Raw genomic sequence first — 21677 nt, forward strand, 5'->3', positions numbered from 1 at the left:
AAACTGCTATAAACACATTATATATTAATATTTTTTTCCACTTTAAATTGTCAGTCTTTTAAAGCTACTTCAGCCTGAAATATGCATATCAAATATTAATAATAGTTTTTGAAATTTTAAACCTTTAAAAGCCAGTTTGTTTTCACAACTCCACTGTTTTTTTACCTAAAAAAACATTAACACTACAGGAATTTTTTTTAAATACAATTCAAGGAATATTTGGTCATTATCATTTTAAGGCCCTAAAATGGGTCAATGATTGGCAGCAACATTGATTTTGATTGCATTGTTAGTTTGTCTGCAGTAGCAGATTTAAAATGAACTAACCTAATGTGTTCTTCGAGCCTGAAATCGCCCCATTGAAAACCATTGAAAATACTATTTTTGATCAGACATTTATCTTAACATGAAATAATGCATTTCTTGATATTAAGGTTTCATGTTGGACTACTAGCATTAAATTTAATATTTTTATATTTGTCCACCAGGTGGCGCTATTTTTTCCCATTCAAAGCATGGAGCAAAGTTTCACTGTTTTCTGCACACATTTCTTGCTACTAAAATGATAATTGTGTGCCACTGTTGATGTTGGATAATGTGTATGTGTTAAAAAATTGTCTGAGTGTGTATTTTATGTCCAACTTCATAAGAATTTTTTCTTAGAAGACCACAGTCAGTGTTATAAAATCATTCAATAATAAAAACAGCGAGTCGCCTTTTAGCACTTCAAAGATAGCTCAGCAGCAGGAACCAAAACAAAGTTGGACTTTGTTTTGAGTCTTGCTGAGATAGTTCTAGTATGCAGATGCACTGCAGCCATGGTTATAAGTATGAGCAGTAGTGCAGCAGCAGTCATTTTGGAAATGGAAAGACTTTACACCACACAGGAGGCTTTGGAAATGATCATGAACTCTGAGGATTCAGAGGCCGACATGGATGAGGCCTCAGAAGTAGAAACAGACTGTTGTCCAACTCCAACTCATCTGAAGACTGATCTGAAGATGAGAGTGAAGTGGAGGTGGATTATGCTTTTATGAAGACACACACAATGGTCTCTTCCATCCCCAGAGGAGGCAAGAATGTGCTACTCCACAAATAAGTGTAAACAGAAAAGGAAAGGAAGAGAGAAAGGAAATATTACAACAGATGCAAAAGAGGTGACAATAACCTTGATCAGGTACGTGCCATTACGCATTAGTTACTCACACATTTATTTATTGTTACTCTAATGTTCTTGTCTAAAATATATGTCAGTTTTTTTGTTGCAAATGTCCTTATTTGGCATAACATAAATAATATATGTATCATGAGAAAGAATACTTGGATACATTTTTTTATATTGTTGTTTCAAGTGTTGTTTTTCTTTTGTTAGGTTGTCGGCACCAACCCCTGCAGAAGGAGAATAAATAGGTAGCAACTGGCCCTTTCCACAACCTGGTTGATGTTTGGCTGTATAACACCTTTATGCTGTGGTGGGAGAGATGCTGGTGACCCCCCACACATCGAGAGGAGAGGGCGGCTTCCCTGCTCATCAGCTGCTGCAGGAATGGTTGCATACCTGAAGGGTGCTGCTGCTGCAGGTCCTTTTCTCATGAGTAAATGTGAGGACAGGAGGCTGTGTCATTTTTGCACTGATAGAAAGACAAGAGTTGGCAGCACCTGCTGCAAATGTAGGGAGTTTACGTGCAAAGACCAAAGCCTGTACATTTGGAGTCTCTGCTCCACCTGAGCTGGACTCTCACACATGCTGCAGTCAGTCAGTCAGTCAGTCAGTCAGTCAGTTAGTCACTCACTCACACACTCAGTCAGTCAGTCAGTCAGTCAGTCAGTCACTCACTCTCCATCTCTATCTTTTCCTTTCTCCCATCTCCAACAACACACCTAACTGCCCCATGTTTCATATTCAATGTTCATATTTCAGTGTTCATCATTCAGTGTCCTTCTTTGCAAAATAAATGCTTTTTTCAGGTTCAACTTATTATTGTTTGTTTACTTATCTTAAAACAAAATATGGTAATAATTATTTAGCAGGGAAAAAAACATTTCGCTTGTAGCAGGAGACCGATTCAAAATCCATCATATATCACAAGATGAGATTATTAAATTGGATCTGCCACCACAAAAAACTAACAATGCATCAAAATCAATGTTTCTACCAATCACTGACCTATCTCAGGGCCTAATACTAATAATAATAACCAAATATTCCTTGAAATACATGTTATGATTGTAACTGGAAATGATAGGAAATTACTGTAGTTGTATGGTTTTTAGGGGGTTTTGTTGATGGAAAAAAAAAACAGTGGAGTTGCATTAATATAATGGCCTTTAAAGGGTTAAAATGCCAAAAATATAATAAATATTTGACATGTATATTTCAGGATGAAGTGGTTTTAAAAAATAGACTAATTTAAAATGGAAAAAAATATTAATATATAATATTACAGCAGTTTTTGGGAAGTTGATATTTGCTGCTGCTAGGGTCGAATTAGACAGTTTTTCTAAAAAAAATCTGACATTGCAAAAAAAATAACAATGCATCAAAATCAATGTTTCTGCTAATCATTGACTCATCCCAGGGCCTAAAAATAATTATTATCAAATTCTCCTTGAAATGTATTTTACGGAAGTTATTGTTGTTTTTTGTTGTTTTTTCAATAAAAACAGTGGAGTTGTGAAAACAAAGTGACCTGTAAAGGGTTAAAATTTCAAAAATATTATTAATATTTGACATGTATATGTCAGGCTGAAGTAGCTTTAAAAGACTGATAATTTAAAGTGGAAAAAAAATATTAATAGACAATGTGTTATAGCAGCTTTTGGGAAGGGGCTGTTTTCTGCCACGAAGAACACTTTAGGGATTTTTGGGAAAAATCTGACATTGCAAAAAAAATAACAGTGCTTCAAAATAAATGTTTCTGGTAATCAATGACCCATCCCAGGGCCTAATAATAATTATTATCAAATTCTCCTTGAAATGTATTTTACGGAAGTTATTGTTGTTTTTTGTTGTTTTTCAATAAAAACAGTAGAGTTGTGAAAACAAAGTGACCTGTAAAGGGTTAAAATTTCAAAAAATATTATTAATTTTTGACATGTATATGTCAGGCTGAAGTAGCTTTAAAAGACTGACAATTTAAAGTGGAAAAAAATATTAATAGACAATGTTTTGTAGCAGCTTTTTGGAAGGGGCTGTTTTCTGCCACGAAGAACACTTTAGGGATTTTTTGGAAAAATCTGGCACTGCAAAAAAAATAACAGTGCTTCAAAATAAATGTTTCTGGTAATCAATGACCCATCTCAAGGCCCAATAGTGAGTATAATCAAATTCCTCTTGAAATGTATTTTATGGAAGTTATTGTTGTTTTTTGTTTTTTTCAATAAGAAAACAGTGGAGTTGTGAAAACAAACTGGCCTTTAAAGGGTTAAAATTTCAAAAATATTATTAATATTTGATATGTATATTTCAGGCTGAAGTAGCTTTTAAAGATTGACTCATTTAAATCAATTAATTTTACAGCAGTTTTTGCCAAGGGGCTGTTTTCTGCCACGAAGAACACTTTAGGGACTTTTTTTAAGGGATTCCTGAGGGTTAAACTAGCCAACAAAATTCATACAATTCATCTTTGTTTTTGTAAAACTGAACTGAAACACTTTATGTTTTTGTGAACGCTGTCAGCTCCAATGCAACAGCCTTTCTTCCAAAACAATGCAGGTTTGGAGCTAAACAACACTAATGTGGGATTCAGAAAGATGAAAGTTATGAACACATGACGTTGTAATGTTTTCATTAGCGGAGGGTGAGAAAACAAAGGATTCATTTGTTCATTTGTCCATTTGTCCAAAACAATGAAAACAATTGATATTTTCTTATCAAACCGCACAATAATAATAATAATAATAATAATAATAATAATAATAATAATAACAGCAGTCGCTACATTTCTGCGTTTTTACAGAATACAATTTTTTCATTAGTGAATATTTCTCTTTTTATCGTTTACATCTTCATACTAAATTTATTACAGCTGTTATTTGTCTGTATCACTGTTGATGTTGATCAATAATGATAACAACATGTGAATTCACAATTCAATATAAATAAATGTATGTAATGACTTTAACTACTATGACTTGTAATTATTATATTGATATATAATTAGAGAAGATTGTCCTCTTTGAGGACACAGGTGTGTAACCTTACCTTTAAAAAAAACCTACTGTTACATATACACATGTATGTGCCTATATACATATGTATGTATGTATGTATATATATATATATATATATATAAATAAATATGTATGCATATGTGTATATACATGTATGTATTAATTGATTGACTAATTATAAAAATGACTACTAAAAATAGAGAATAATGGTTGAGCTCTTTGAGGACAAGTGTGTGGCTCTTAAAAGAGCCTTTGAACAGGATGGACATGTCTCACAGTGAGGACAGCTCACTTCTTCTTGGCTGCTGTCTTCTTCACTTTGGGTTTAACGACCTTCTTAGCGGGAGATCTCTTGGCTGCTGGAGCCTTCTTCACCACCTTCTTGGCCACCACCTTCTTGGGGCTCTTGTTCGCCTTCTTGGGGCTATTTGCTACTTTCTTGGGGCTCTTGGCTACTTTCTTGGCCGCTACAGGTTTCTTCACCTTCTTAGGAGACTTTTTAGCAACTACTGGCTTCTTGGCTACCGCTACCTTGGTCTTTTTAGCCGCTGCGGGTTTCTTAGCTGCGGGCTTCTTGGCTTTAGGAGCGACCTTCGCTGCTGGCTTCTTGGCTTCCACCTTCTTGCTCATTTTGAAAGAGCCGGAGGCTCCGGTTCCCTTGGTCTGGACCAGAGTCCCGCTGACCAACAGGCTCTTGATGGCGGTCTTGACGCGGGCCTTGTTCTTGTCCACATCGTAGCCTCCGGCAGCCAGAGCCTTCTTGACAGCGGCCGCTGATACGCCGCTCCGCTCGTTGGACGCGGCCACGGCTTGAACGATGAGTTCCTTGACGCTGGGGCCGACCTTCTTCGGCTTGGAAGCCGCCTTCTTCTTGGCTGCTTTAGCCGGAGCGGCGGCGGCGGCTGGAGCTGGAGCTACTTCTGCCATGTTTGGTGGTTTCTAAGTTGAGCTCAGACTGACAACGATCGCAGTGAAAGAGAGCGGATTATTGGAGAGTTCAGAGAGAGGAGGCGGTACTTGAAGGCACCATGAGAACCGTGGAGACTCAGTGCAGCCGCGGCTCCTGTGTGCAGCGTGAACACCGGGACATTTGTGTTTTCTCTTCACTCTCAAAAGAGTCCAGATGAGTGTGTGAGAGGAGCTGGAGGCTCACAGTGAACGGAGTCCATAGAGGACTCGTCTGTCTTCGCATTCAAGTCATGAAGAGCTCTGATGTTCTCTGTGTTTTCTCTGTGGAGCGAACAAACCTCAGCTGTTCACCGCGGTGAGCAGCGCTGCTCGGCGGCTTTTCTCACTCGTTTGTCTCCTAAAAGCAGGTGAAAAACAGCACAACTTGACACAAACGTTTTTCTCTGCTGCTGCACTCGTTTGTTCACAGAGTCCGAGTCCAAACAAGCAGCTGCTGACGATCACTGTGTAATAAAGTGCACTTATTGTGCAGCAGCAAACACACACTGCTGATGGTGAAGCTCACACACACTTCCGTTCATGCTGAGCTTATTATTGGACACATTTTCAAACACACACTTTATTTATGTCACTGTTGCAATAAAAGACATATGTTTACAGCTCTTTACTAAATAACATCTATATGTGTATGTATATAAGTATACATGTATGTGTATGTATATATGTGTATGTATATAAGTTTACATGTATGTATGTATGTATATATGTGTATGTATGTATGTATGTATGTATACATGTATGTATACATGTATGTATACATGTATGTATACATGTATGTATACATGTATGTATACATGTATGTATACATGTATGTATACATTATCCGATATACTGAATTTGTTCAGGGTTTAGAGCATTTAAAACAATAAAGGCATTAATTCCTTTATTGAGAGCTCGATTTAATGGAAACAACATGGACGGATTGTTTAGTCAAATTTGTCTTTGGGTTTAAAAATCGAATTTGGAACTTTAAGTAGATTCTGGTGTTATACTTAGCAGGAAAATAATGACTGAGAAAATCAGAAAAAAAAATATTCAAAGAAACAAACCAAAAAAATAAATTACTCAGAATTGTTTTTTTTCTTCTTCTTCTTCAAATGAATGCAATGCGCTTCCGTAGTTATATGCTGTGTTTTACACAAGCTCGATAAGCTTTGACTCTTTTCAGTGCTCAAAATAGGTGTGCGGGGTGGTCATCTCACCTTTATAAAGGATCTTTGTTTACCTCTCATGCGCTGCTGTGTTTTACATTAAACAGTTAAATAAGTCAGACTTGAGCCTGACAGAACAGGATAAATGCTAAAAACAGGAGATAACAATGAAATCCTGAAGACTGAGTAGCTGTGATTTCGAGAGGAACTTCGCTGAACCACTCAGAATTCTGAATCGATATCCCGGGTGAGTTCTGGCATGCTTGCCAACATGCTGCGCTAGCAAGCTAACGGTAGTAGCGCTGCGCTAGCAAGCTAAATGTAGTTGCAAAACGTAGAGGAGCCTTGTACGCTAATAACACACGTCATGATAGCATGGACAAGAGTCACATTATTTTTTGTTTAATTAATTGTTTGTGGACTTAATTAATTTGGGTAGTTTATCCAGTAGTATCTTATCTCATGAGGCCGGTTACCATGGGTGCTGGCTAATTAAGTGCAGTGCATGTATTTGACTAAATTTACTTGCTAACAGCTTGAGCTGCAGTGTTGAGTTGTTTAATAAATATAAGTATTGAAAGACATGATTATCTCCCAGTGTCTTAAACCCAGATCTAAGTAAAACTTGATTAAACTAAACCATGTTGTTTACATTAAATCAAGCTCTCAATAATGGAATTATTGCGTTTATGTTTGAAATGCTCTCTAAATGGAGAAAATAGTTTAGTAAATCTGATCAAAATTACTTAGAAAAACAGAGCCCATATGTAAACAATTAGCACTATCTTTAAGTGACAACGTTACACTAACATTGATCTATGTTTGTCTCTCTCGTGTGGCAATGTTCATCATAATCACTGAGATATTAAAATTCTAACTGAAATGACAACAAACCTCAGTCAGTGAGGACTCTGACTTTTATAGTTTACTGTAAATAATCTGTATTTTATTATGTTTATTCCACAAATTATTTTGTTGTATATTATTGTATATTATTATGTATTTTGTGTGTTCTTTGAACATTGTTATGATTCTCTGGTTAATTATTTTGCCTATTCTTATAGCTTGTTGTAATAGTGATAATGAATAGTATATTATTGATTGTGGCTTTGTCTCTCTTAAGTAATTACAAACTCAATTAAATAAAGTTCAGCGAAAAGTAAAGATACTTTTCGCTGAACTTTATTTGAATGTGAAAAACAAATTATAAACTAAATCGCTGCAAAACTAAGTGACTTTTCACTGTGGATCTGCAGGAAGGACTTTGTTGATGTTTATTAGTAATGGTGCAATGAGCTGTCCCCCAACACCAGGCATGTTGCAATTAAAGGTGCAATATTTATTTATTTAGTGATTTTCCACTTCTTATGTTATATTTGTCTGTTTTTATACTGACTTTGATTTCTATACTCTGGGACAATCTGAATTTCCGCTCTGGATGATCAGTAGTTTAAATAGTCTAATTTGTGTTCCTTCAGTTATGACAGAGTTTGATTGATGGCGTCATGTATCGTTTTGTGATGCTAAATACTATGTTCTGCTTTTGAGAATAACACAAGTCATGTGCTCTCAGGTCGTTGGGGAGTTTGCTTCAGAGATGTAGAAGCGTTTTGCATTAGTTCTTGGCTCTAGGGTGACATTTGTGCTATTAACGTTCATCGAACATTTTCATCTTCATACATATGCAATTCCTTATAAATACTTAAATATTCACACAGTATAAAGGATTATATTGACTCTCTTAGATGAAGTGTGTGGCTCTTAGAAGAACCGTTGTGTTGATGTGGTTGTTGTGGAGTCCCGTGTTTACTTGGAGCTGGTGTACTTGGTGACGGCCTTGGTTCCCTCGGACACAGCGTGCTTGGCCAGCTCACCGGGCAGCAGGAGGCGCACGGCGGTCTGGATCTCCCTGGAGGTGATGGTGGAGCGCTTGTTGTAGTGAGCCAGACGAGACGCCTCACCGGCGATGCGCTCAAAGATGTCGTTGACGAACGAGTTCATGATGCCCATGGCTTTGGACGAGATGCCAGTGTCGGGGTGGACCTGCTTCAACACCTTGTACACGTAGATGGCGTAGCTCTCCTTCCTGCTCTTTCTCCTCTTCTTTCCGCCCTTAGCGGCGGTCTTAGTCACGGCTTTCTTGGAGCCCTTCTTGGGCGCTGACTTTGCGGCTTCAGGCATCCTGTGAGTTCACTACTGACCTCAGTGATGAACGAATGAATGAGTAGCAGCAGGAGGAGACTGTTCTTATAAAGGCTCCATGCAAACAACACTGTGTGATCCCCCTCCCGTGATTGGCTGAATCTCTCACTGCGGTTGAATGAGGAGGAGACTGTGTTGTCTTTGTTTGAAACAGACTGGAGACATTTTAGAAAACATACAAATCGCTTTTATCCTTCAGTTACATCTTCAGACAGATTTTCTGCCTCATTATGTTTATGATGATTCATTCTAATATCAAAGGAATAAAATGCGTTTTCCAATCCATTTAGAAACATTAATGTATAGTGTTTTTCCCCTCACAGTTCAGAGGAGCTACATTTTATCACACATATTTAATTTGTCAATTTTTATGACGAAAATTAGTGATGACCATGCAAATGAAAATAAACTTAAGTTGGATAAAAGTAAGTAAAATTAGGGAAAAAGGAAAGGGTGAATAAAATAAGTCAGTACAGTGTGTGGAAAATGTGAGCTTAAAATGACACAATACATTTCAAATAATTTTTAAATAAAATTGTGTATTAAGAACATACATTTAAGTGGACTGAGAGTATAATGATGTTAAATTAAACATTAATTAAATAGAGCCAGTTAAAAAAGAGTAAAGCTGTTAATTATGAATTAGCAACAATTTTGCTTTGAAATAATTAACTTTTAACACCTTTTATAGGACGAGACATTTGTCCTCTTATGTCTCTCATGAGGGATTTGGACTCTTTTTGTTCTTGTACTTTAATTAATTTGTTTCAGTGAGGGTGAGATTAACACAAGCTGCTTCTTATTTGTCTTTGAATTGTTGAATATGTTTAAAAAGTAAAAGCTGTTAAATCAAACTCCTGTGTTGTTTCGGAAGAAAGACTTTGTCGCATAAGATTTAACGTTTGGAAACATTTGGAATTTAAAATTTGTTGTTCTTTTGACAGTGTTCACATAAACATCAAGTGTTAGGCTTCCATACTTTCTCTTACCTTTTTTAATGTTTTTTCATTATTTATTTATAGAAGCAGATTTATTATCAATAAAATAATTTGCTCTCTCCTCATATATACTTCACAAATTAGAGAAATTAGATCAAGATGGAGTGAGGAGTTTTTAAATACTCTGGTAGAACAGTATTTCTGATGTTTAACAATCATGGATGACATGTTTGATTTATTGAAATTACATGAAACGAAGATGATGGAATATGTACTTTAAATTAACCTTAAATAAGTGTGTGTAAATCTCAGGCACAGAGTGGTTGTCTATTTAACGAGTCGTTGTTGTTGTTTTTGAGGACAAAGTGAGTTAAACCGCTGAAGAACGTGATGTTTCTCCTGTGTTTTTATAATTTTATATCTGTCGTTCGACGTCTTCTCTTCTCCAGCTAGCTTTGGGTGGCGCTACATTTTGACGAGTGCGTTGATTAATTTGGTCCGGACCGCGATTAATAGTTCCGCGTCTATGGAAATTAATTAGCCCGTGCATTTAGGAACATAAAAAACTGCAAAAAGAATAAACAAAGACTAACGGACAACGTGGGGCATTTATAGATGGGTTGATATTATAATTTGGGTCATATATATATATATATATATATATAAAGATATGCATGTACATGAGGTCTGAGCTCTCAGAGACAAAGTGGTTGGCTCTTAAAAGAGCCGTTGTTGTCGTTTTGTTTGAGGCCAAAGTGAAGGGAGTTTAACCGCCGAAGCCGATTAACGGAATTAACTGATTTCATTATCAGTTTATGGTTGTTATCAGTTTTTGAAAACCCTGTTTCACACACATAGATTTCTGTCAATGATCTTATTTCTTAGAGACGTGTGTACACCTTAAAACGGTTTATTCCAGTTACCTGATTATTACCAGTAATCAGTTTCTTAGTGTGCATGTAAATGTAGATTTGTCTGTTGATGCCCAGGTGTAATTATGTTTATTAATAACGATAAACAACATATTAACATTCACAATAAATGATTAATAACTGTAGATATGACTAACTGTATGGTTCTTTAGTGATGACCATGAATCACGCGATACATCATTTTATATAAACATAATATGTTTTCCCACTGTACAAAAATATGGCTGTAACATCAGGAAAATTTAAATCAGAAAATGTATTGGCCAAGTCTGTACACATAAACAAGGAATGTTTTGAAAATATAAAATAGGTCTTTCACAGTGGACACGTGGTCATTTAATTGATAGAAATTGTGGAGCCATTTTTCCTTCATTACTCATTCAGAGAACTGATGCAGGTTAAAACTTTGCGGTTTTATTAAAGATCCATTTCCAATATTCAGATGCTTTCAAAGCATTTTACTCACCATCTTCATGATTTTCACACAGTAAGGATTATATTGACTCTCTTAGATAAAGTGTGTGGCTCTTAAAAGAGCCGTTGTGTTGATGTGGTTGTTGTGGAGTCCCGTGTTTACTTGGAGCTGGTGTACTTGGTGACGGCCTTGGTTCCCTCGGACACAGCGTGCTTGGCCAGCTCACCGGGCAGCAGGAGGCGCACGGCGGTCTGGATCTCCCTGGAGGTGATGGTGGAGCGCTTGTTGTAGTGAGCCAGACGAGACGCCTCACCGGCGATGCGCTCAAAGATGTCGTTGACGAACGAGTTCATGATGCCCATGGCTTTGGACGAGATGCCAGTGTCGGGGTGGACCTGCTTCAACACCTTGTACACGTAGATGGCGTAGCTCTCCTTCCTGCTCTTTCTCCTCTTCTTTCCGCCCTTAGCGGCGGTCTTAAGCCCAATTTATACTCCTGCGTAAAGTGCTCTGCGTAGCTACGCAGAGTCCTCTGCGTCGACGCAGAACCTGTCGAAGAGCCTCTGCGTCGTCTCCGGGTGCACGGAATATTTTTTAAGTGTCCGTCACTCCGTCAAGGGACTACGGAGACGGCAAGAGCTGCGATTGGTCCTCAGGACAGGCCGAGCTAAGCTGCTCTGTGCCGGCTCACAGTGCGCTCCGGGCGTCCTAACAGAGGCGGAGCTGATCCCCGCCGATAACGCCGCTGCCGAACTATAAATACGTCATATCTTAACACACACAGCACATGTTTAGACTCTAAATGGCCAATTTCTCGCCTCAAATTATCTTAAAACTGCGTTCCGTGACACAGAAAAGTGAGAAACGGCCACTTTTTCAACAACAACAGTCTTTCTCTCTCTTTCTTTCTCGGACGCCATTGCTCACTGTAGCCAGAAGCACAACAACCTTGCGCAGCGACCCCTACTGATCGGGCGGGAAATTGCAGCGAGTGTCCGTCACCACGACGCAGAAGTATAAATGCTCGAGGCGTCTCCGTGGTGACGCAGACGGATAAAGCCCAATTTATACTCCTGCGTAAAGTGCTCTGCGTAGCTACGCAGAGTCCTCTGCGTCGACGCAGAACCTGTCGAAGAGCCTCTGCGTCGTCTCCGGGTGCACGGAATATTTTTTAAGTGTCCGTCACTCCGTCAAGGGACTACGGAGACGGCAAGAGCTGCGATTGGTCCTCAGGACAGGCCGAGCTAAGCTGCTCTGTGCCGGCTCTCAGTGCGCTCCGGGCGTCCTGACAGAGGCGGAGCTGATCCCCGCCGATAACGCCGCTGCCGAACTATAAATACGTCATATCTTAACACACACAGCACATGTTTAGACTCTAAATGGCCAATTTCTCGCCTCAAATTATCTTAAAACTGCGTTCCGTGACACAGAAAAGTGAGAAACGGCCACTTTTTCAACAACAGCAGTCTTTCTCTCTCTTTCTTTCTCGGACGCCATTGCTCACTGTAGCCAGAAGCACAACAACCTTGCGCAGCGACCCCTACTGATCGGGCGGGAAATTGCAGCGAGTGTCCGTCACCACGACGCAGAAGTATAAATGCTCGAGGCGTCTCCGTGGTGACGCAGACGGATAACGCATACGCAGTCGGAGAAGTATAATGTGGCCTTAACGCATACGCAGTCGGAGAAGTATAATGTGGCCTTTAGTCACGGCTTTCTTGGAGCCCTTCTTGGGCGCTGACTTTGCGGCTTCAGGCATCCTGAGAATTCACTACTGACCACAGTGATGAACGAATGAATCAGTTACAGCGGGAGGAGGAGACTGTTGTTATAAAGGCTCCATGCAAACACTACTGTGTGATCCCCCTCCTGTGATTGGCTGAATCTATCACTGCGGTTGAATGAGGAGGAGACTGTGTTGTCTTTGTTTGAAACAGACTGGAGACATTTAAAAAAAAACCATACAAATCGCTTTTATCCTTCAGTTATTTCTTCAGACAGATTTTTCTGCCTCATTATGTTCATGATGATTCATTCTCAATTAATTTTCAAATTTAGAAACATTATTAATTTATAGTGTTTTCCCCCTTTCAGTTCAGATGAGCTACATTTTATCACACATATTTCATTTTTCAATTTTTATGATGAAAATTAGTGACGACCATGCAACTGAAAATAAAGTAAAATTATAAATAAAAGCTAAGAAGGAAGGGGTCAATTAAAAAAAAAGAAAAGTCTTACAGTGGGAAAAACTACTTTAAAATTACACAATATACATACATACATAACTATTCTTCAGTTGTTTCCTGCCTCAGTATTTTCTCTTTATCAAAGGAAGAAAATGCCATTTTCAATTAATAATAATAATGCATCCAGGTCAACTTAAAAGAGTCTCAGTGGTGACTCAGTGGTAGTGCGAAATTTGTGGGTCAAATTCCTGGCTCTGCTTGTGTATATGTGTCCTTGAGCAAAGACACTTAAACCCATCAAGACTAGAAAAGCATTAGATAAATAAATACAGACCATTTACCAACTCTAGTACAAGTTGCCAGAAATATAAACAAATATATATATATATATATATATATATATATATATATATATATATGTGTATACGTGTGTGTAGCAGCTGGTTATTCTTGGTTCTAATACTAATGTCCTGCTGCCACCTACTGGCGCTATCGTGTGCCTGTTTTTCTGACAAATAATCCAGGGTAACGAGAAAAAAGAAGAAAATACAAAGAAGCAAAAAAATGAAGGGAATATTTTTTTATTATAATTATTCCACCTACACTGAAATCAGCAAAGAGCCACAAGACTTGATCTGAACATTCTCAGGTCAGCAGAGTTCAGAGCCAAATCCGTCCAGAGTCTTGTCGTCACATCACGACTAAATTAGCCAGCTCTCAGATGTACGCAACATCTAGTTACAAAATAAACAAACATATGACCATATTACACTGCGCAAATGCATATAGAGAAAATTGTTATGCTGCAACTGGACATCTCTACTTACTTTAGGCCGTTACCGCACTGCGAAGACTTCTGGGCATAAAAATATTTGCCGCATGAGCATCTGCAGCTTCCCATTATGTTGCAACGCTTAGCCTCGTTCTCTGCAACTTTGATCGCAGAAGCAAAAACGTTAACATGGATGCTTTGTTTTTCCCTTCTTTGTTGTGCAATTTGTGCAAACTGAAGTCAGATATATTGTGTGTGTGTGTGTGTGTGTGTGTGTGTGTGTGTGTGTGTGTGTGTGTGTGTGTGTGTGTGTGTGTGTGTGTGTGTGTGTGTGTGTGTGTGTGTGTGTGTGTGTGTGTGTGTGTGTGTGTGTGTGTGTGTGTGTGCTCGCGCGTGCGTGCATGCGTGCGTGTTATACTTACCATAAAGCAGCAGGAGAACCATGAGAACCAAGACGGCCACACGATGAAGAGACATCCTCGCTTCTGGAACTGTTGCTCCACAGTGATGATGATGATGAGACACAAGCGTTGGTCTAATTCAGGGGTCACCAAGGTGGTGCCTGCGGGCACCTGGTAGCCCGCAGGCAGCCAATACGGTGCCCGCGGGCTCACTTCACTTCACTTGCATGTATCCGTATGATCGCTCAGTAAAATATCTTTGATATTGTTTATAAAAACTGGTAATCGTTAGGAGTAAGCACTGGAATGAATGTGTATGCAGTTTAATGCATAATATTAATAATTTAAATGGTAAACAAATAAAAAAAATGTTAATGTGGTAGCCCTCCATATTATTCTTTACCCTTCAGGTAGCTCTCTGTCTCAAAAAGGTTGGTGACCCCTGGTCTAATTTAACTGCTCAGCTTTGACGAAGGGCGGAGTTTAAACAGGTGAGAGGAGGAACTTTGTTTCTAATCTGAATGATGACTTCATGTGGACACGTTTAATGTCACCTTTAACTACGACACGTACACACAAAGTGACATTTATATATTTTAATTTCTATATTGTACGTTGTGCTGCTCGTTCTCTGTCAGCTGATTCTTTAATTCGAATTTTTCAACTTACAAACAGGCACACTCCCTCCCACCCTCCCGCCGGCGACCCGGCTTCAACTCCAGAATTCCAGAAAATAACATAATTGGATTATTATTTTAACTGAATTTCACAGTGGGCCCCCTTTTACCTGCCCAGAGTTCTGCCTGGGGATCGAACCCTGGTCCTGTCTGCTGGACCTGGACTGGATCACCATTACCACACACCGGATCAGTAGGCCTGTGCTACAGAAGTTTTACTTTCCTAACTCCAACCCCAACGCTAACGCCAACCCCCAACCCTAACCCCTAATAACTCGTTCAGCTCCCAGTGCAGATACCTGACAGTGACAGTGACACGTTGACTTTGGCGCCTGAACGATGATACAACAGCCTGAGGATCATCAGAAATAATATTATTCTGCCCACATCCTTCACTTCTATTTGTTCTCTTTTAAACTTCATCGTCGTTCAAGAACGAGGACACTTGACGACGTAACACCAACGACCCTCGTCTAAAGTAGACAGGTCTAAACACGGCAGACCCATCTGTGCTAAAAGAGAGGGGGGAAAAGATCGAAAATGACACTGAATCCAGGATTTGGAGAATTGTGACACTTGTAATATTTACACTAAACCTGTGTCACTCTTGCAGAGGGCAGGGAAATCACCAAAGTGTGTGAAGTACATGTGAGGAAGAGGAGGATGAAGTGAGAACGTTAAAATCACCACAAAGGTCAAACAATGGCAGGAAACACCAGAGGTGGGTCAAGATATATGTGATATATTGTCGTCCTTTCTGGTGCAATGTGATAATCGATATGCGAGAGCAAACGTCGATATTTTAATCAATAAATTAAGGCGCTAAATAGAGAAATTATGCACTTTTAACTCTTTAACGCACAGATAATGTGATGTACTGCTATATCACCGTCTTGCAATGTATTGATGATCACAGAATCGCTGTATCTTGATATTACTGGTGTCGTGGACCATGAACATGTGTGTCGTGAGGTAACGTGTGATTCCCTCCCCTTGGATTACGACGACCGTTGGTGCATCTCGTCGACGTCTGCCACTTACCAGTGAACAATCGCAGCCCCGCCTCCATCCACAGCCTCCTGGACGAACAGGTTGTAGTCATTGACGTGACTCAGGAGATCAGAGGTGGCCTCGTCCGAAGCACACACCCACTTCCTGTGGAGCACGTCATCAGCAGCAGGAGTCACAGGGGCGGGGTCAACGAAGTCCACAGGCAGGATATGAGCGACGTTGGCCTTGGCTGGCGCCTGAATGTCGTTGAGGTCGGCCGCAGTGCCAATGTACACACCAGGATCCACGAGGAGCATGACTGCAGAGGACGGTACAGAGCTGACACCAATCTCTCCTGATAACAACAAAAAAATAAAGACCAAGGCAGCGGCAGCTAAGAAGCCAGTAGCTGCTAAAAAGTCTCCTAAGAAGGTGAAGAAAACTGCAGCGGCCAAGAAAGTAGCAGAGAGCCCCAAGAAGGTGGTGAAGAAGGCTCCAGCAGCCAAGAAATCTCCCACTAAGAAGGTCGTCAAACCCAAAGTGAAGAAGACCGCAGCCAAGAAGAAGTGAGCTGTCCTCACTGTGAGACATGTCAATCCTGTTCAAAGGCTCAAAGTGAAGTAAGTAGTTTATAGTGCCATCTAGAGGAGAGGCTGAAATTTACAACAAAGAACTGCTCCTCTGCTCACCCCCTCCCTTCCCTGAGCTCTACGGTATCCTCAGCCAGTGAATGAAAACATTAATAGCTACATAAAATTATTGTTATATTCTATAAAAGCAGAAATGTACCGACTGCTATTATTATTTTTATTATTGTGCGGTTTGATAAGAAAACATCAATTGTTTTCATCGTTTCCTCTGAATGGACAAATTAATCCTTTGTATTGACTCACTTTCCCCTAATGAAAACATTACTAAGATGCTGATGTAAGTGAGCTTTAGTGTTTATCATGTGAATGTATTTACAATGTTTTTAACGAGCAGGTTGATGAACACATGAGGATGATGAGCTTCTCAGAGTGAGTGTGTGGCTCTTAAAAGAGCCTTTTGTCAGCTGGCCCGACGCATCCGTGGAGAGAGCTTAAAGTCAACAACAAACACACTAAACAAAAGGCTCTTTTAAGAGCCACCTCACTCTGAACTATAGACAACAAACCTCTGCTTATAACAGCCATAATAACACAGTATTGTACTTTTTATCTTAAATTAAATCAGAGAGTTTATTAGTTATAAGATCCATCAGTACCGTACACCAGATAGAACTGCACATTTATGAATGTTTATAGGCAATTAGGGATTTGACACAACGATGCCTTAATATGTTTCAGTCGTTTCTTCAACGCAGTATTAGAGCAGATTATGACTTGATTCTGATTATGACTATTTCTTCAGTTTGGCTGTAATACTCCGCCGTATCTTTCTTGTATATAAGTATTTATTCGTATGTTTGATTTAACTCGGGACCATAAATCACAAATTAATGGGAGATTGTGATTACAATAATGCTTTTTTCTTTACATGACTTTACTCCACTCCACGAGGTGGCGGCGTTCAAACATGGTCTGCTTCCGCTACTAAACCCCTGCTTCCGGTCCGTGTGTCATTGTGGCCGCCTGTGGACTCTCAAAGTCAGCCGGAGTCGGAAGAGTCTCTGAAGTGTGAACAATGTTTTCCGCCGCCGTCCTGTGCAGGTTACGGCCCCGTGTCGTTTCCAGCTCGCTCCGTTACATCCACGTCGCGACCGTGTGTCCCGGGCTCCGTGTCGGAGGGGTTAGCCGCGGACAGCTACACGCTTACAGGAGCTCGTTCGTCCGCTTAAACGACAACAACAACAGCGAGGTTTGTCACCTGAAACTGACACGACACGTTCTTCGCAGAGTCACCGAGTGAATGATCCACGAAACACTTTCACACGACTGGTGTTTGATGACACAATGAGTTTAGATTAGCTCAGTAAGCTGGAGCCGCTAGGATCAACTCCGGAATCGACTGCTCATGCCTGCAGCGATGATCAGTTCGACTCTCAACTGAGCGTGTGGAACTCAATTGTTTACCTTTTTATTTAAACATTCCTGTCTTTGTCTTTGAATAGTTGCATCAATGTGCAAATAAGAACACAGTGGTGTTTTATAATAATACACCGTCAAGACCTTCATTAGCTATTTTATGCTGCAACTAATGTTTATTTTAATAATTGATTACTCTCTGGGTATTTTCTCAATTAATTAAGTCCTTGTTTGGTCTATATTTAACGTCAGATAATGTTGTTGTTTTGACCATAAAGCAAACATGATTGTGTCTTAAATATTTGTTTGTTATGGATCAAAGAAACCATGAAAGAATAAAAAATAAACATTTGGATGGATGTGAGTCAAAGCAGAGAGAGTATTAGTCGAGTGATTAGTTCAACTGTTATGTAGAAATATACATTTTGTTGAAACTAATTTGAATTTTTTTTGGAGCAGAGGGTCATAGTTGAAGTAGTTTTTAAAGACCAAAACATGACTCTATATATAATATAATATTTGTATTATTATTTTTATTTGTCACAACAAAAACTTCACATCAAACATTCACACAAAAAGCCTTTTAATCATGTGCATTTCTATTGTTTCTGTGTAGTTGCAGTCTTACCGTCCATCCACACGTTTCACCTCTACATCAACCCACTCTGAAGACGGACATCTCATTTACACTGGCAGCATGATCAATGTTATCCGAGGTGAGGTTACATTAAGATTACGGTTAAGATTCCCTTATTAGTCCCGCAGTGGGGAAATTTCCAAATTCTGCATTTTAACCCATCCGTGAGTTAGTGAACACACACAGCACACAGTGAGGTGAAGTACATGCTAACCCAGAGCAGTGAGCTGCCTGCATTGAGCGGCGCTCGCGGAGCAGTGGGGGTGTCAGGTGCGGTCTCAAGCTTGAAGCCCTAACCACTAGGCCACAGCTGCCCCCTCACTGAGTTCCTTCCCACTGCTCCGTTTGTTGTTTCCAGACTATTATCTCACAGTCTAAAATTATGCGTGCGTATGTGTGTGTGTGTGCTGTAGGAGGTACGAGAGGTACGTATGTGAAGCAGGAAGTAATGTGTTGTTTACGTTAGCGAGCCGCAGGTGAACATCACCGTTGCTCTGCAGTCTGTGCATCACCCCCAGTGTTGTGAATAAAGAGCCGTTCTTTAACGCAGACGAAGTCCTATGGTTTAATGTGTTGTTGCCGTAACGAGCTAACCCGAGCTGAAGGAGCTAGCGGAGAAGCGCTCGCCATCCGCTCAAAACGGAACGTTTGCTCTTTACTTACGAGAGCCGACTACTCTTTGACCGGCTCGTGCAGCGTGTCTGTTGTTGTGTTTCCGGTCTGTCTAGATCCGTTTTGGTGTTGTAGTTGTTCTAACGTTACTAGTTGATGCAACATCTTGTGAAAAAAACGACAAAGTTTGCTCGGCCAAAAAGAGCGTTAATCGTGCGATTAAAAAAAATTGACGCAGTTAAAATGGGTTCGCGTTAACGCCGTTAATAACGCGTTTAACTGACAGCACTAGTATTCAGATGTTTAATATTGACTGAAAAATCCTCAGAGAAGTATGGAAATTTGAGTCTAGAAAAGTCTAGAATTTTGAAATGGAAACCGTGTAGGAACTCTGATCTTATTCTTCTCTTTCCTTCAGGGGTGAGGATGTTTTCCTACAGCACCAGCGGCGCCAGCCTCTTCCTCATGCCCTACATGGTCTCCAAAAACCTCATGGGAACCGATAACGTTGCCTTGCAGGTCGCGTTCGGCTGCGCCATTGGCTTCTTCACCTTCGTCACCCCGGTCTTCTTACACCTCCTGACCCACGGCTACGTGATGCGCCTGTACCACAATCCCGACAAAGACACTTACACCGCCACCACCTTCAGCGTCTTCCTCACGGAAAAAAGGAACACGTTCCATCAGAGCCAGGTCAAGGTCCCTGCTGTCAGCCAGATGTTCTCCACTTTCTACGCCGGCACCAAGGGGCTGTTGGTAAACCCGGAACTTTTCGCCATCCCACATGACTATAATCACCTGATGGGCTACGATAAGCCCTTTAGCTTTGACTTTGAGGACGTGGACACACCTGATAAGAGCTGAGAGACGCACTGGAAGTCCAAACTTCACAGTCACCATCTACGTCAACCACTGGAGATTTGACAACCGTAACAGTATCTCACTTCAATTCAATATACACTACCGTTCAAAAGTTTGGGGTCACCTAAAAAAAAAATGTGTGTTTTCCATTAAAAATCACACTTTTATTCATCAAAAGAGTTGCAAAATGAATAGAAAATATAGTCAAGACATTGACAAGATTAGAAATAATGACTTTTTTTTCAAATTATCATTTTGCCCTTTTGTTAAAGAACCAGCAAAACTGTTTTCAGCTGTGCTAACATCATTGCTCAAGGGTTTTCTAATCATCCAATAGTCTTCTAACGCCATTAGCTAACACAATGTACCATTAGAACACTGGAAATGGGCCTCTATACACCTATGTATATGTTCCATTAAAAAAGACGTTTGCAGCTAGAATAGTCGTTGTATAGAGTGTATTTCTGATTCATTTAATGTTATATTCATTGAAAAAAAAGTCCTCCTTCAAAAATAAGGACATTTCTAAGTGACCCCAAACTTTTTGCACGGTAGTTTAAGTGAAAACAAATTATGTGTTTCACCAAAGGTGGCCGTGTGTGTATCGATTTACAAAAGTAACACATGAAAAACATGTTTGTGAACAAGGAATGGACACAATCGAGCAGCGAAGCTCGGGATTAAGTCAGAAGTCCGGTATCCATCACAATATCCAGAATAAAATAAAATACACTTGAATCATTTTTACCAATAAATCTTGTGTAGAGCCAAGTGTTTTTGCTCGTATGTGTTTTTATTTGACGTCACTTCAGCCCTGACTATAAAGTAAGTGATGATTGCTGTTCCTGTGCCTGAGGACATGTAAGGACAGCAGAGAAACCATAACCAGTGATGGAAACCAAAGGAGAAAAGTGTTTTTTTTCTTGTTTTTTGACAGAAGGTAACGCCATGCTACAATGATTCCATGCAAACAGATTACAATGATGCCGCTTTCAAATGTACGGAAGCGTATTGCATTCACTTGAAAAAAAAAAAACTTTTTTCTCAGTAATTAATTTTCGGTTTGATTTTTTGAAGAGTGACTTAACTTTTTATTCAAAAAAGACCCCAAAAGTATCTTGGAATGTCTTGAAATTGTACACAGTCATAGTCAAGCATGCCCTGAACAAGAATCCGTTGAATATATTTGCATATCTCTTGAAGAATATTTTTAATGAATTTTTGAAAATCCGGAAAGCAATCCATGCACTTGAACATTCCAAGTATGTTGGAATGTCTTGAAATTGTACTCAGTCATAGTCAACGACGCCCTGAACAAGAATCCATTGAAAATATTTGCATATCTCTTAAGGAATATTTTTAATGAATTTTTGAAAATGAGGAAAGTCTGTGCACTTAGGCAGTGACTTAACTTTTTATTCAAAAAAGACCCCAAAAGTATCTTGGAATGTCTTGAAATTGTACACAGTCATAGTCAAGCATGCCCTGAACAAGAATCCGTTGAATATATTTGCATATCTCTTGAAGAATATTTTTAATGAACTTTTGAAAATCAGGAAAGCGATCCATGCACTTGGACATTCCAAGTATGTTGGAATGTCTTGAAATTGTACTCAGTCATAGTCAACTACGCCTTGAACAAGAATCCGTTGAAAATATTTGCATATCGCTTAAGGAATATTTTAAATGAATTTTTGAAAATCAGGAAAGCGATCCATGCACTTAGGCAGTGACTTAACTTTTTTGTCAAAA

General features: G+C 39.6%; 4 protein-coding genes across 5 annotated transcripts; 1 reads left to right on the top strand and 3 right to left on the bottom strand.

Annotated features, from left to right (window-relative positions):
• Window positions 1-3887: 3887 nt before the first annotated feature.
• On the bottom strand, window positions 3888-5110 carry LOC310927777 (histone H1-like). The gene has a single exon (XM_083890166.1). It carries the CDS (start codon window positions 5098-5100, stop codon window positions 4462-4464), a length of 639 nt encoding a protein of 212 aa, XP_083746292.1. The 5' UTR covers window positions 5101-5110; the 3' UTR covers window positions 3888-4461.
• Window positions 5111-8099: 2989 nt separating this feature from the next.
• LOC310927129 (histone H2B-like) lies at window positions 8100-8474 on the bottom strand (the record flags this gene model as incomplete). The annotated part of the gene is made up of 1 exon (XM_083889396.1): window positions 8100-8474. One exon carries the CDS (start codon window positions 8472-8474, stop codon window positions 8100-8102), a length of 375 nt encoding a protein of 124 aa, XP_083745522.1.
• A 2464-nt stretch (window positions 8475-10938) lies between these two features.
• On the bottom strand, window positions 10939-12539 carry LOC310926921 (histone H2B-like; the record flags this gene model as incomplete). Of its 2 annotated transcripts, none has more annotated exons than XM_083889134.1 (2): window positions 10939-11244; window positions 12492-12539. In XM_083889134.1, the coding sequence occupies 2 exons, from the start codon at window positions 12537-12539 to the stop codon at window positions 10939-10941; spliced, it is 354 nt and encodes a 117-aa protein (XP_083745260.1). The 2 variants fall into 2 exon arrangements, with proteins under 2 accessions (XP_083745260.1, XP_083745259.1); XM_083889133.1 differs by having other exon boundaries at window positions 10939-11256.
• Window positions 12540-17414: 4875 nt separating this feature from the next.
• tmem70 (transmembrane protein 70) lies at window positions 17415-20686 on the top strand. Its single transcript, XM_083889898.1, has 3 exons — window positions 17415-17648; window positions 18432-18531; window positions 19483-20686. The coding sequence occupies exons 1-3, from the start codon at window positions 17475-17477 to the stop codon at window positions 19926-19928; spliced, it is 720 nt and encodes a 239-aa protein (XP_083746024.1). The 5' UTR covers window positions 17415-17474; the 3' UTR covers window positions 19929-20686.
• Window positions 20687-21677: the final 991 nt, after the last annotated feature.

Source organism: Microchirus variegatus (assembly GCF_963457635.1).
Source record: "Microchirus variegatus genome assembly, chromosome: 5".
NCBI lineage: Eukaryota > Metazoa > Chordata > Actinopteri > Pleuronectiformes > Soleidae > Microchirus > Microchirus variegatus.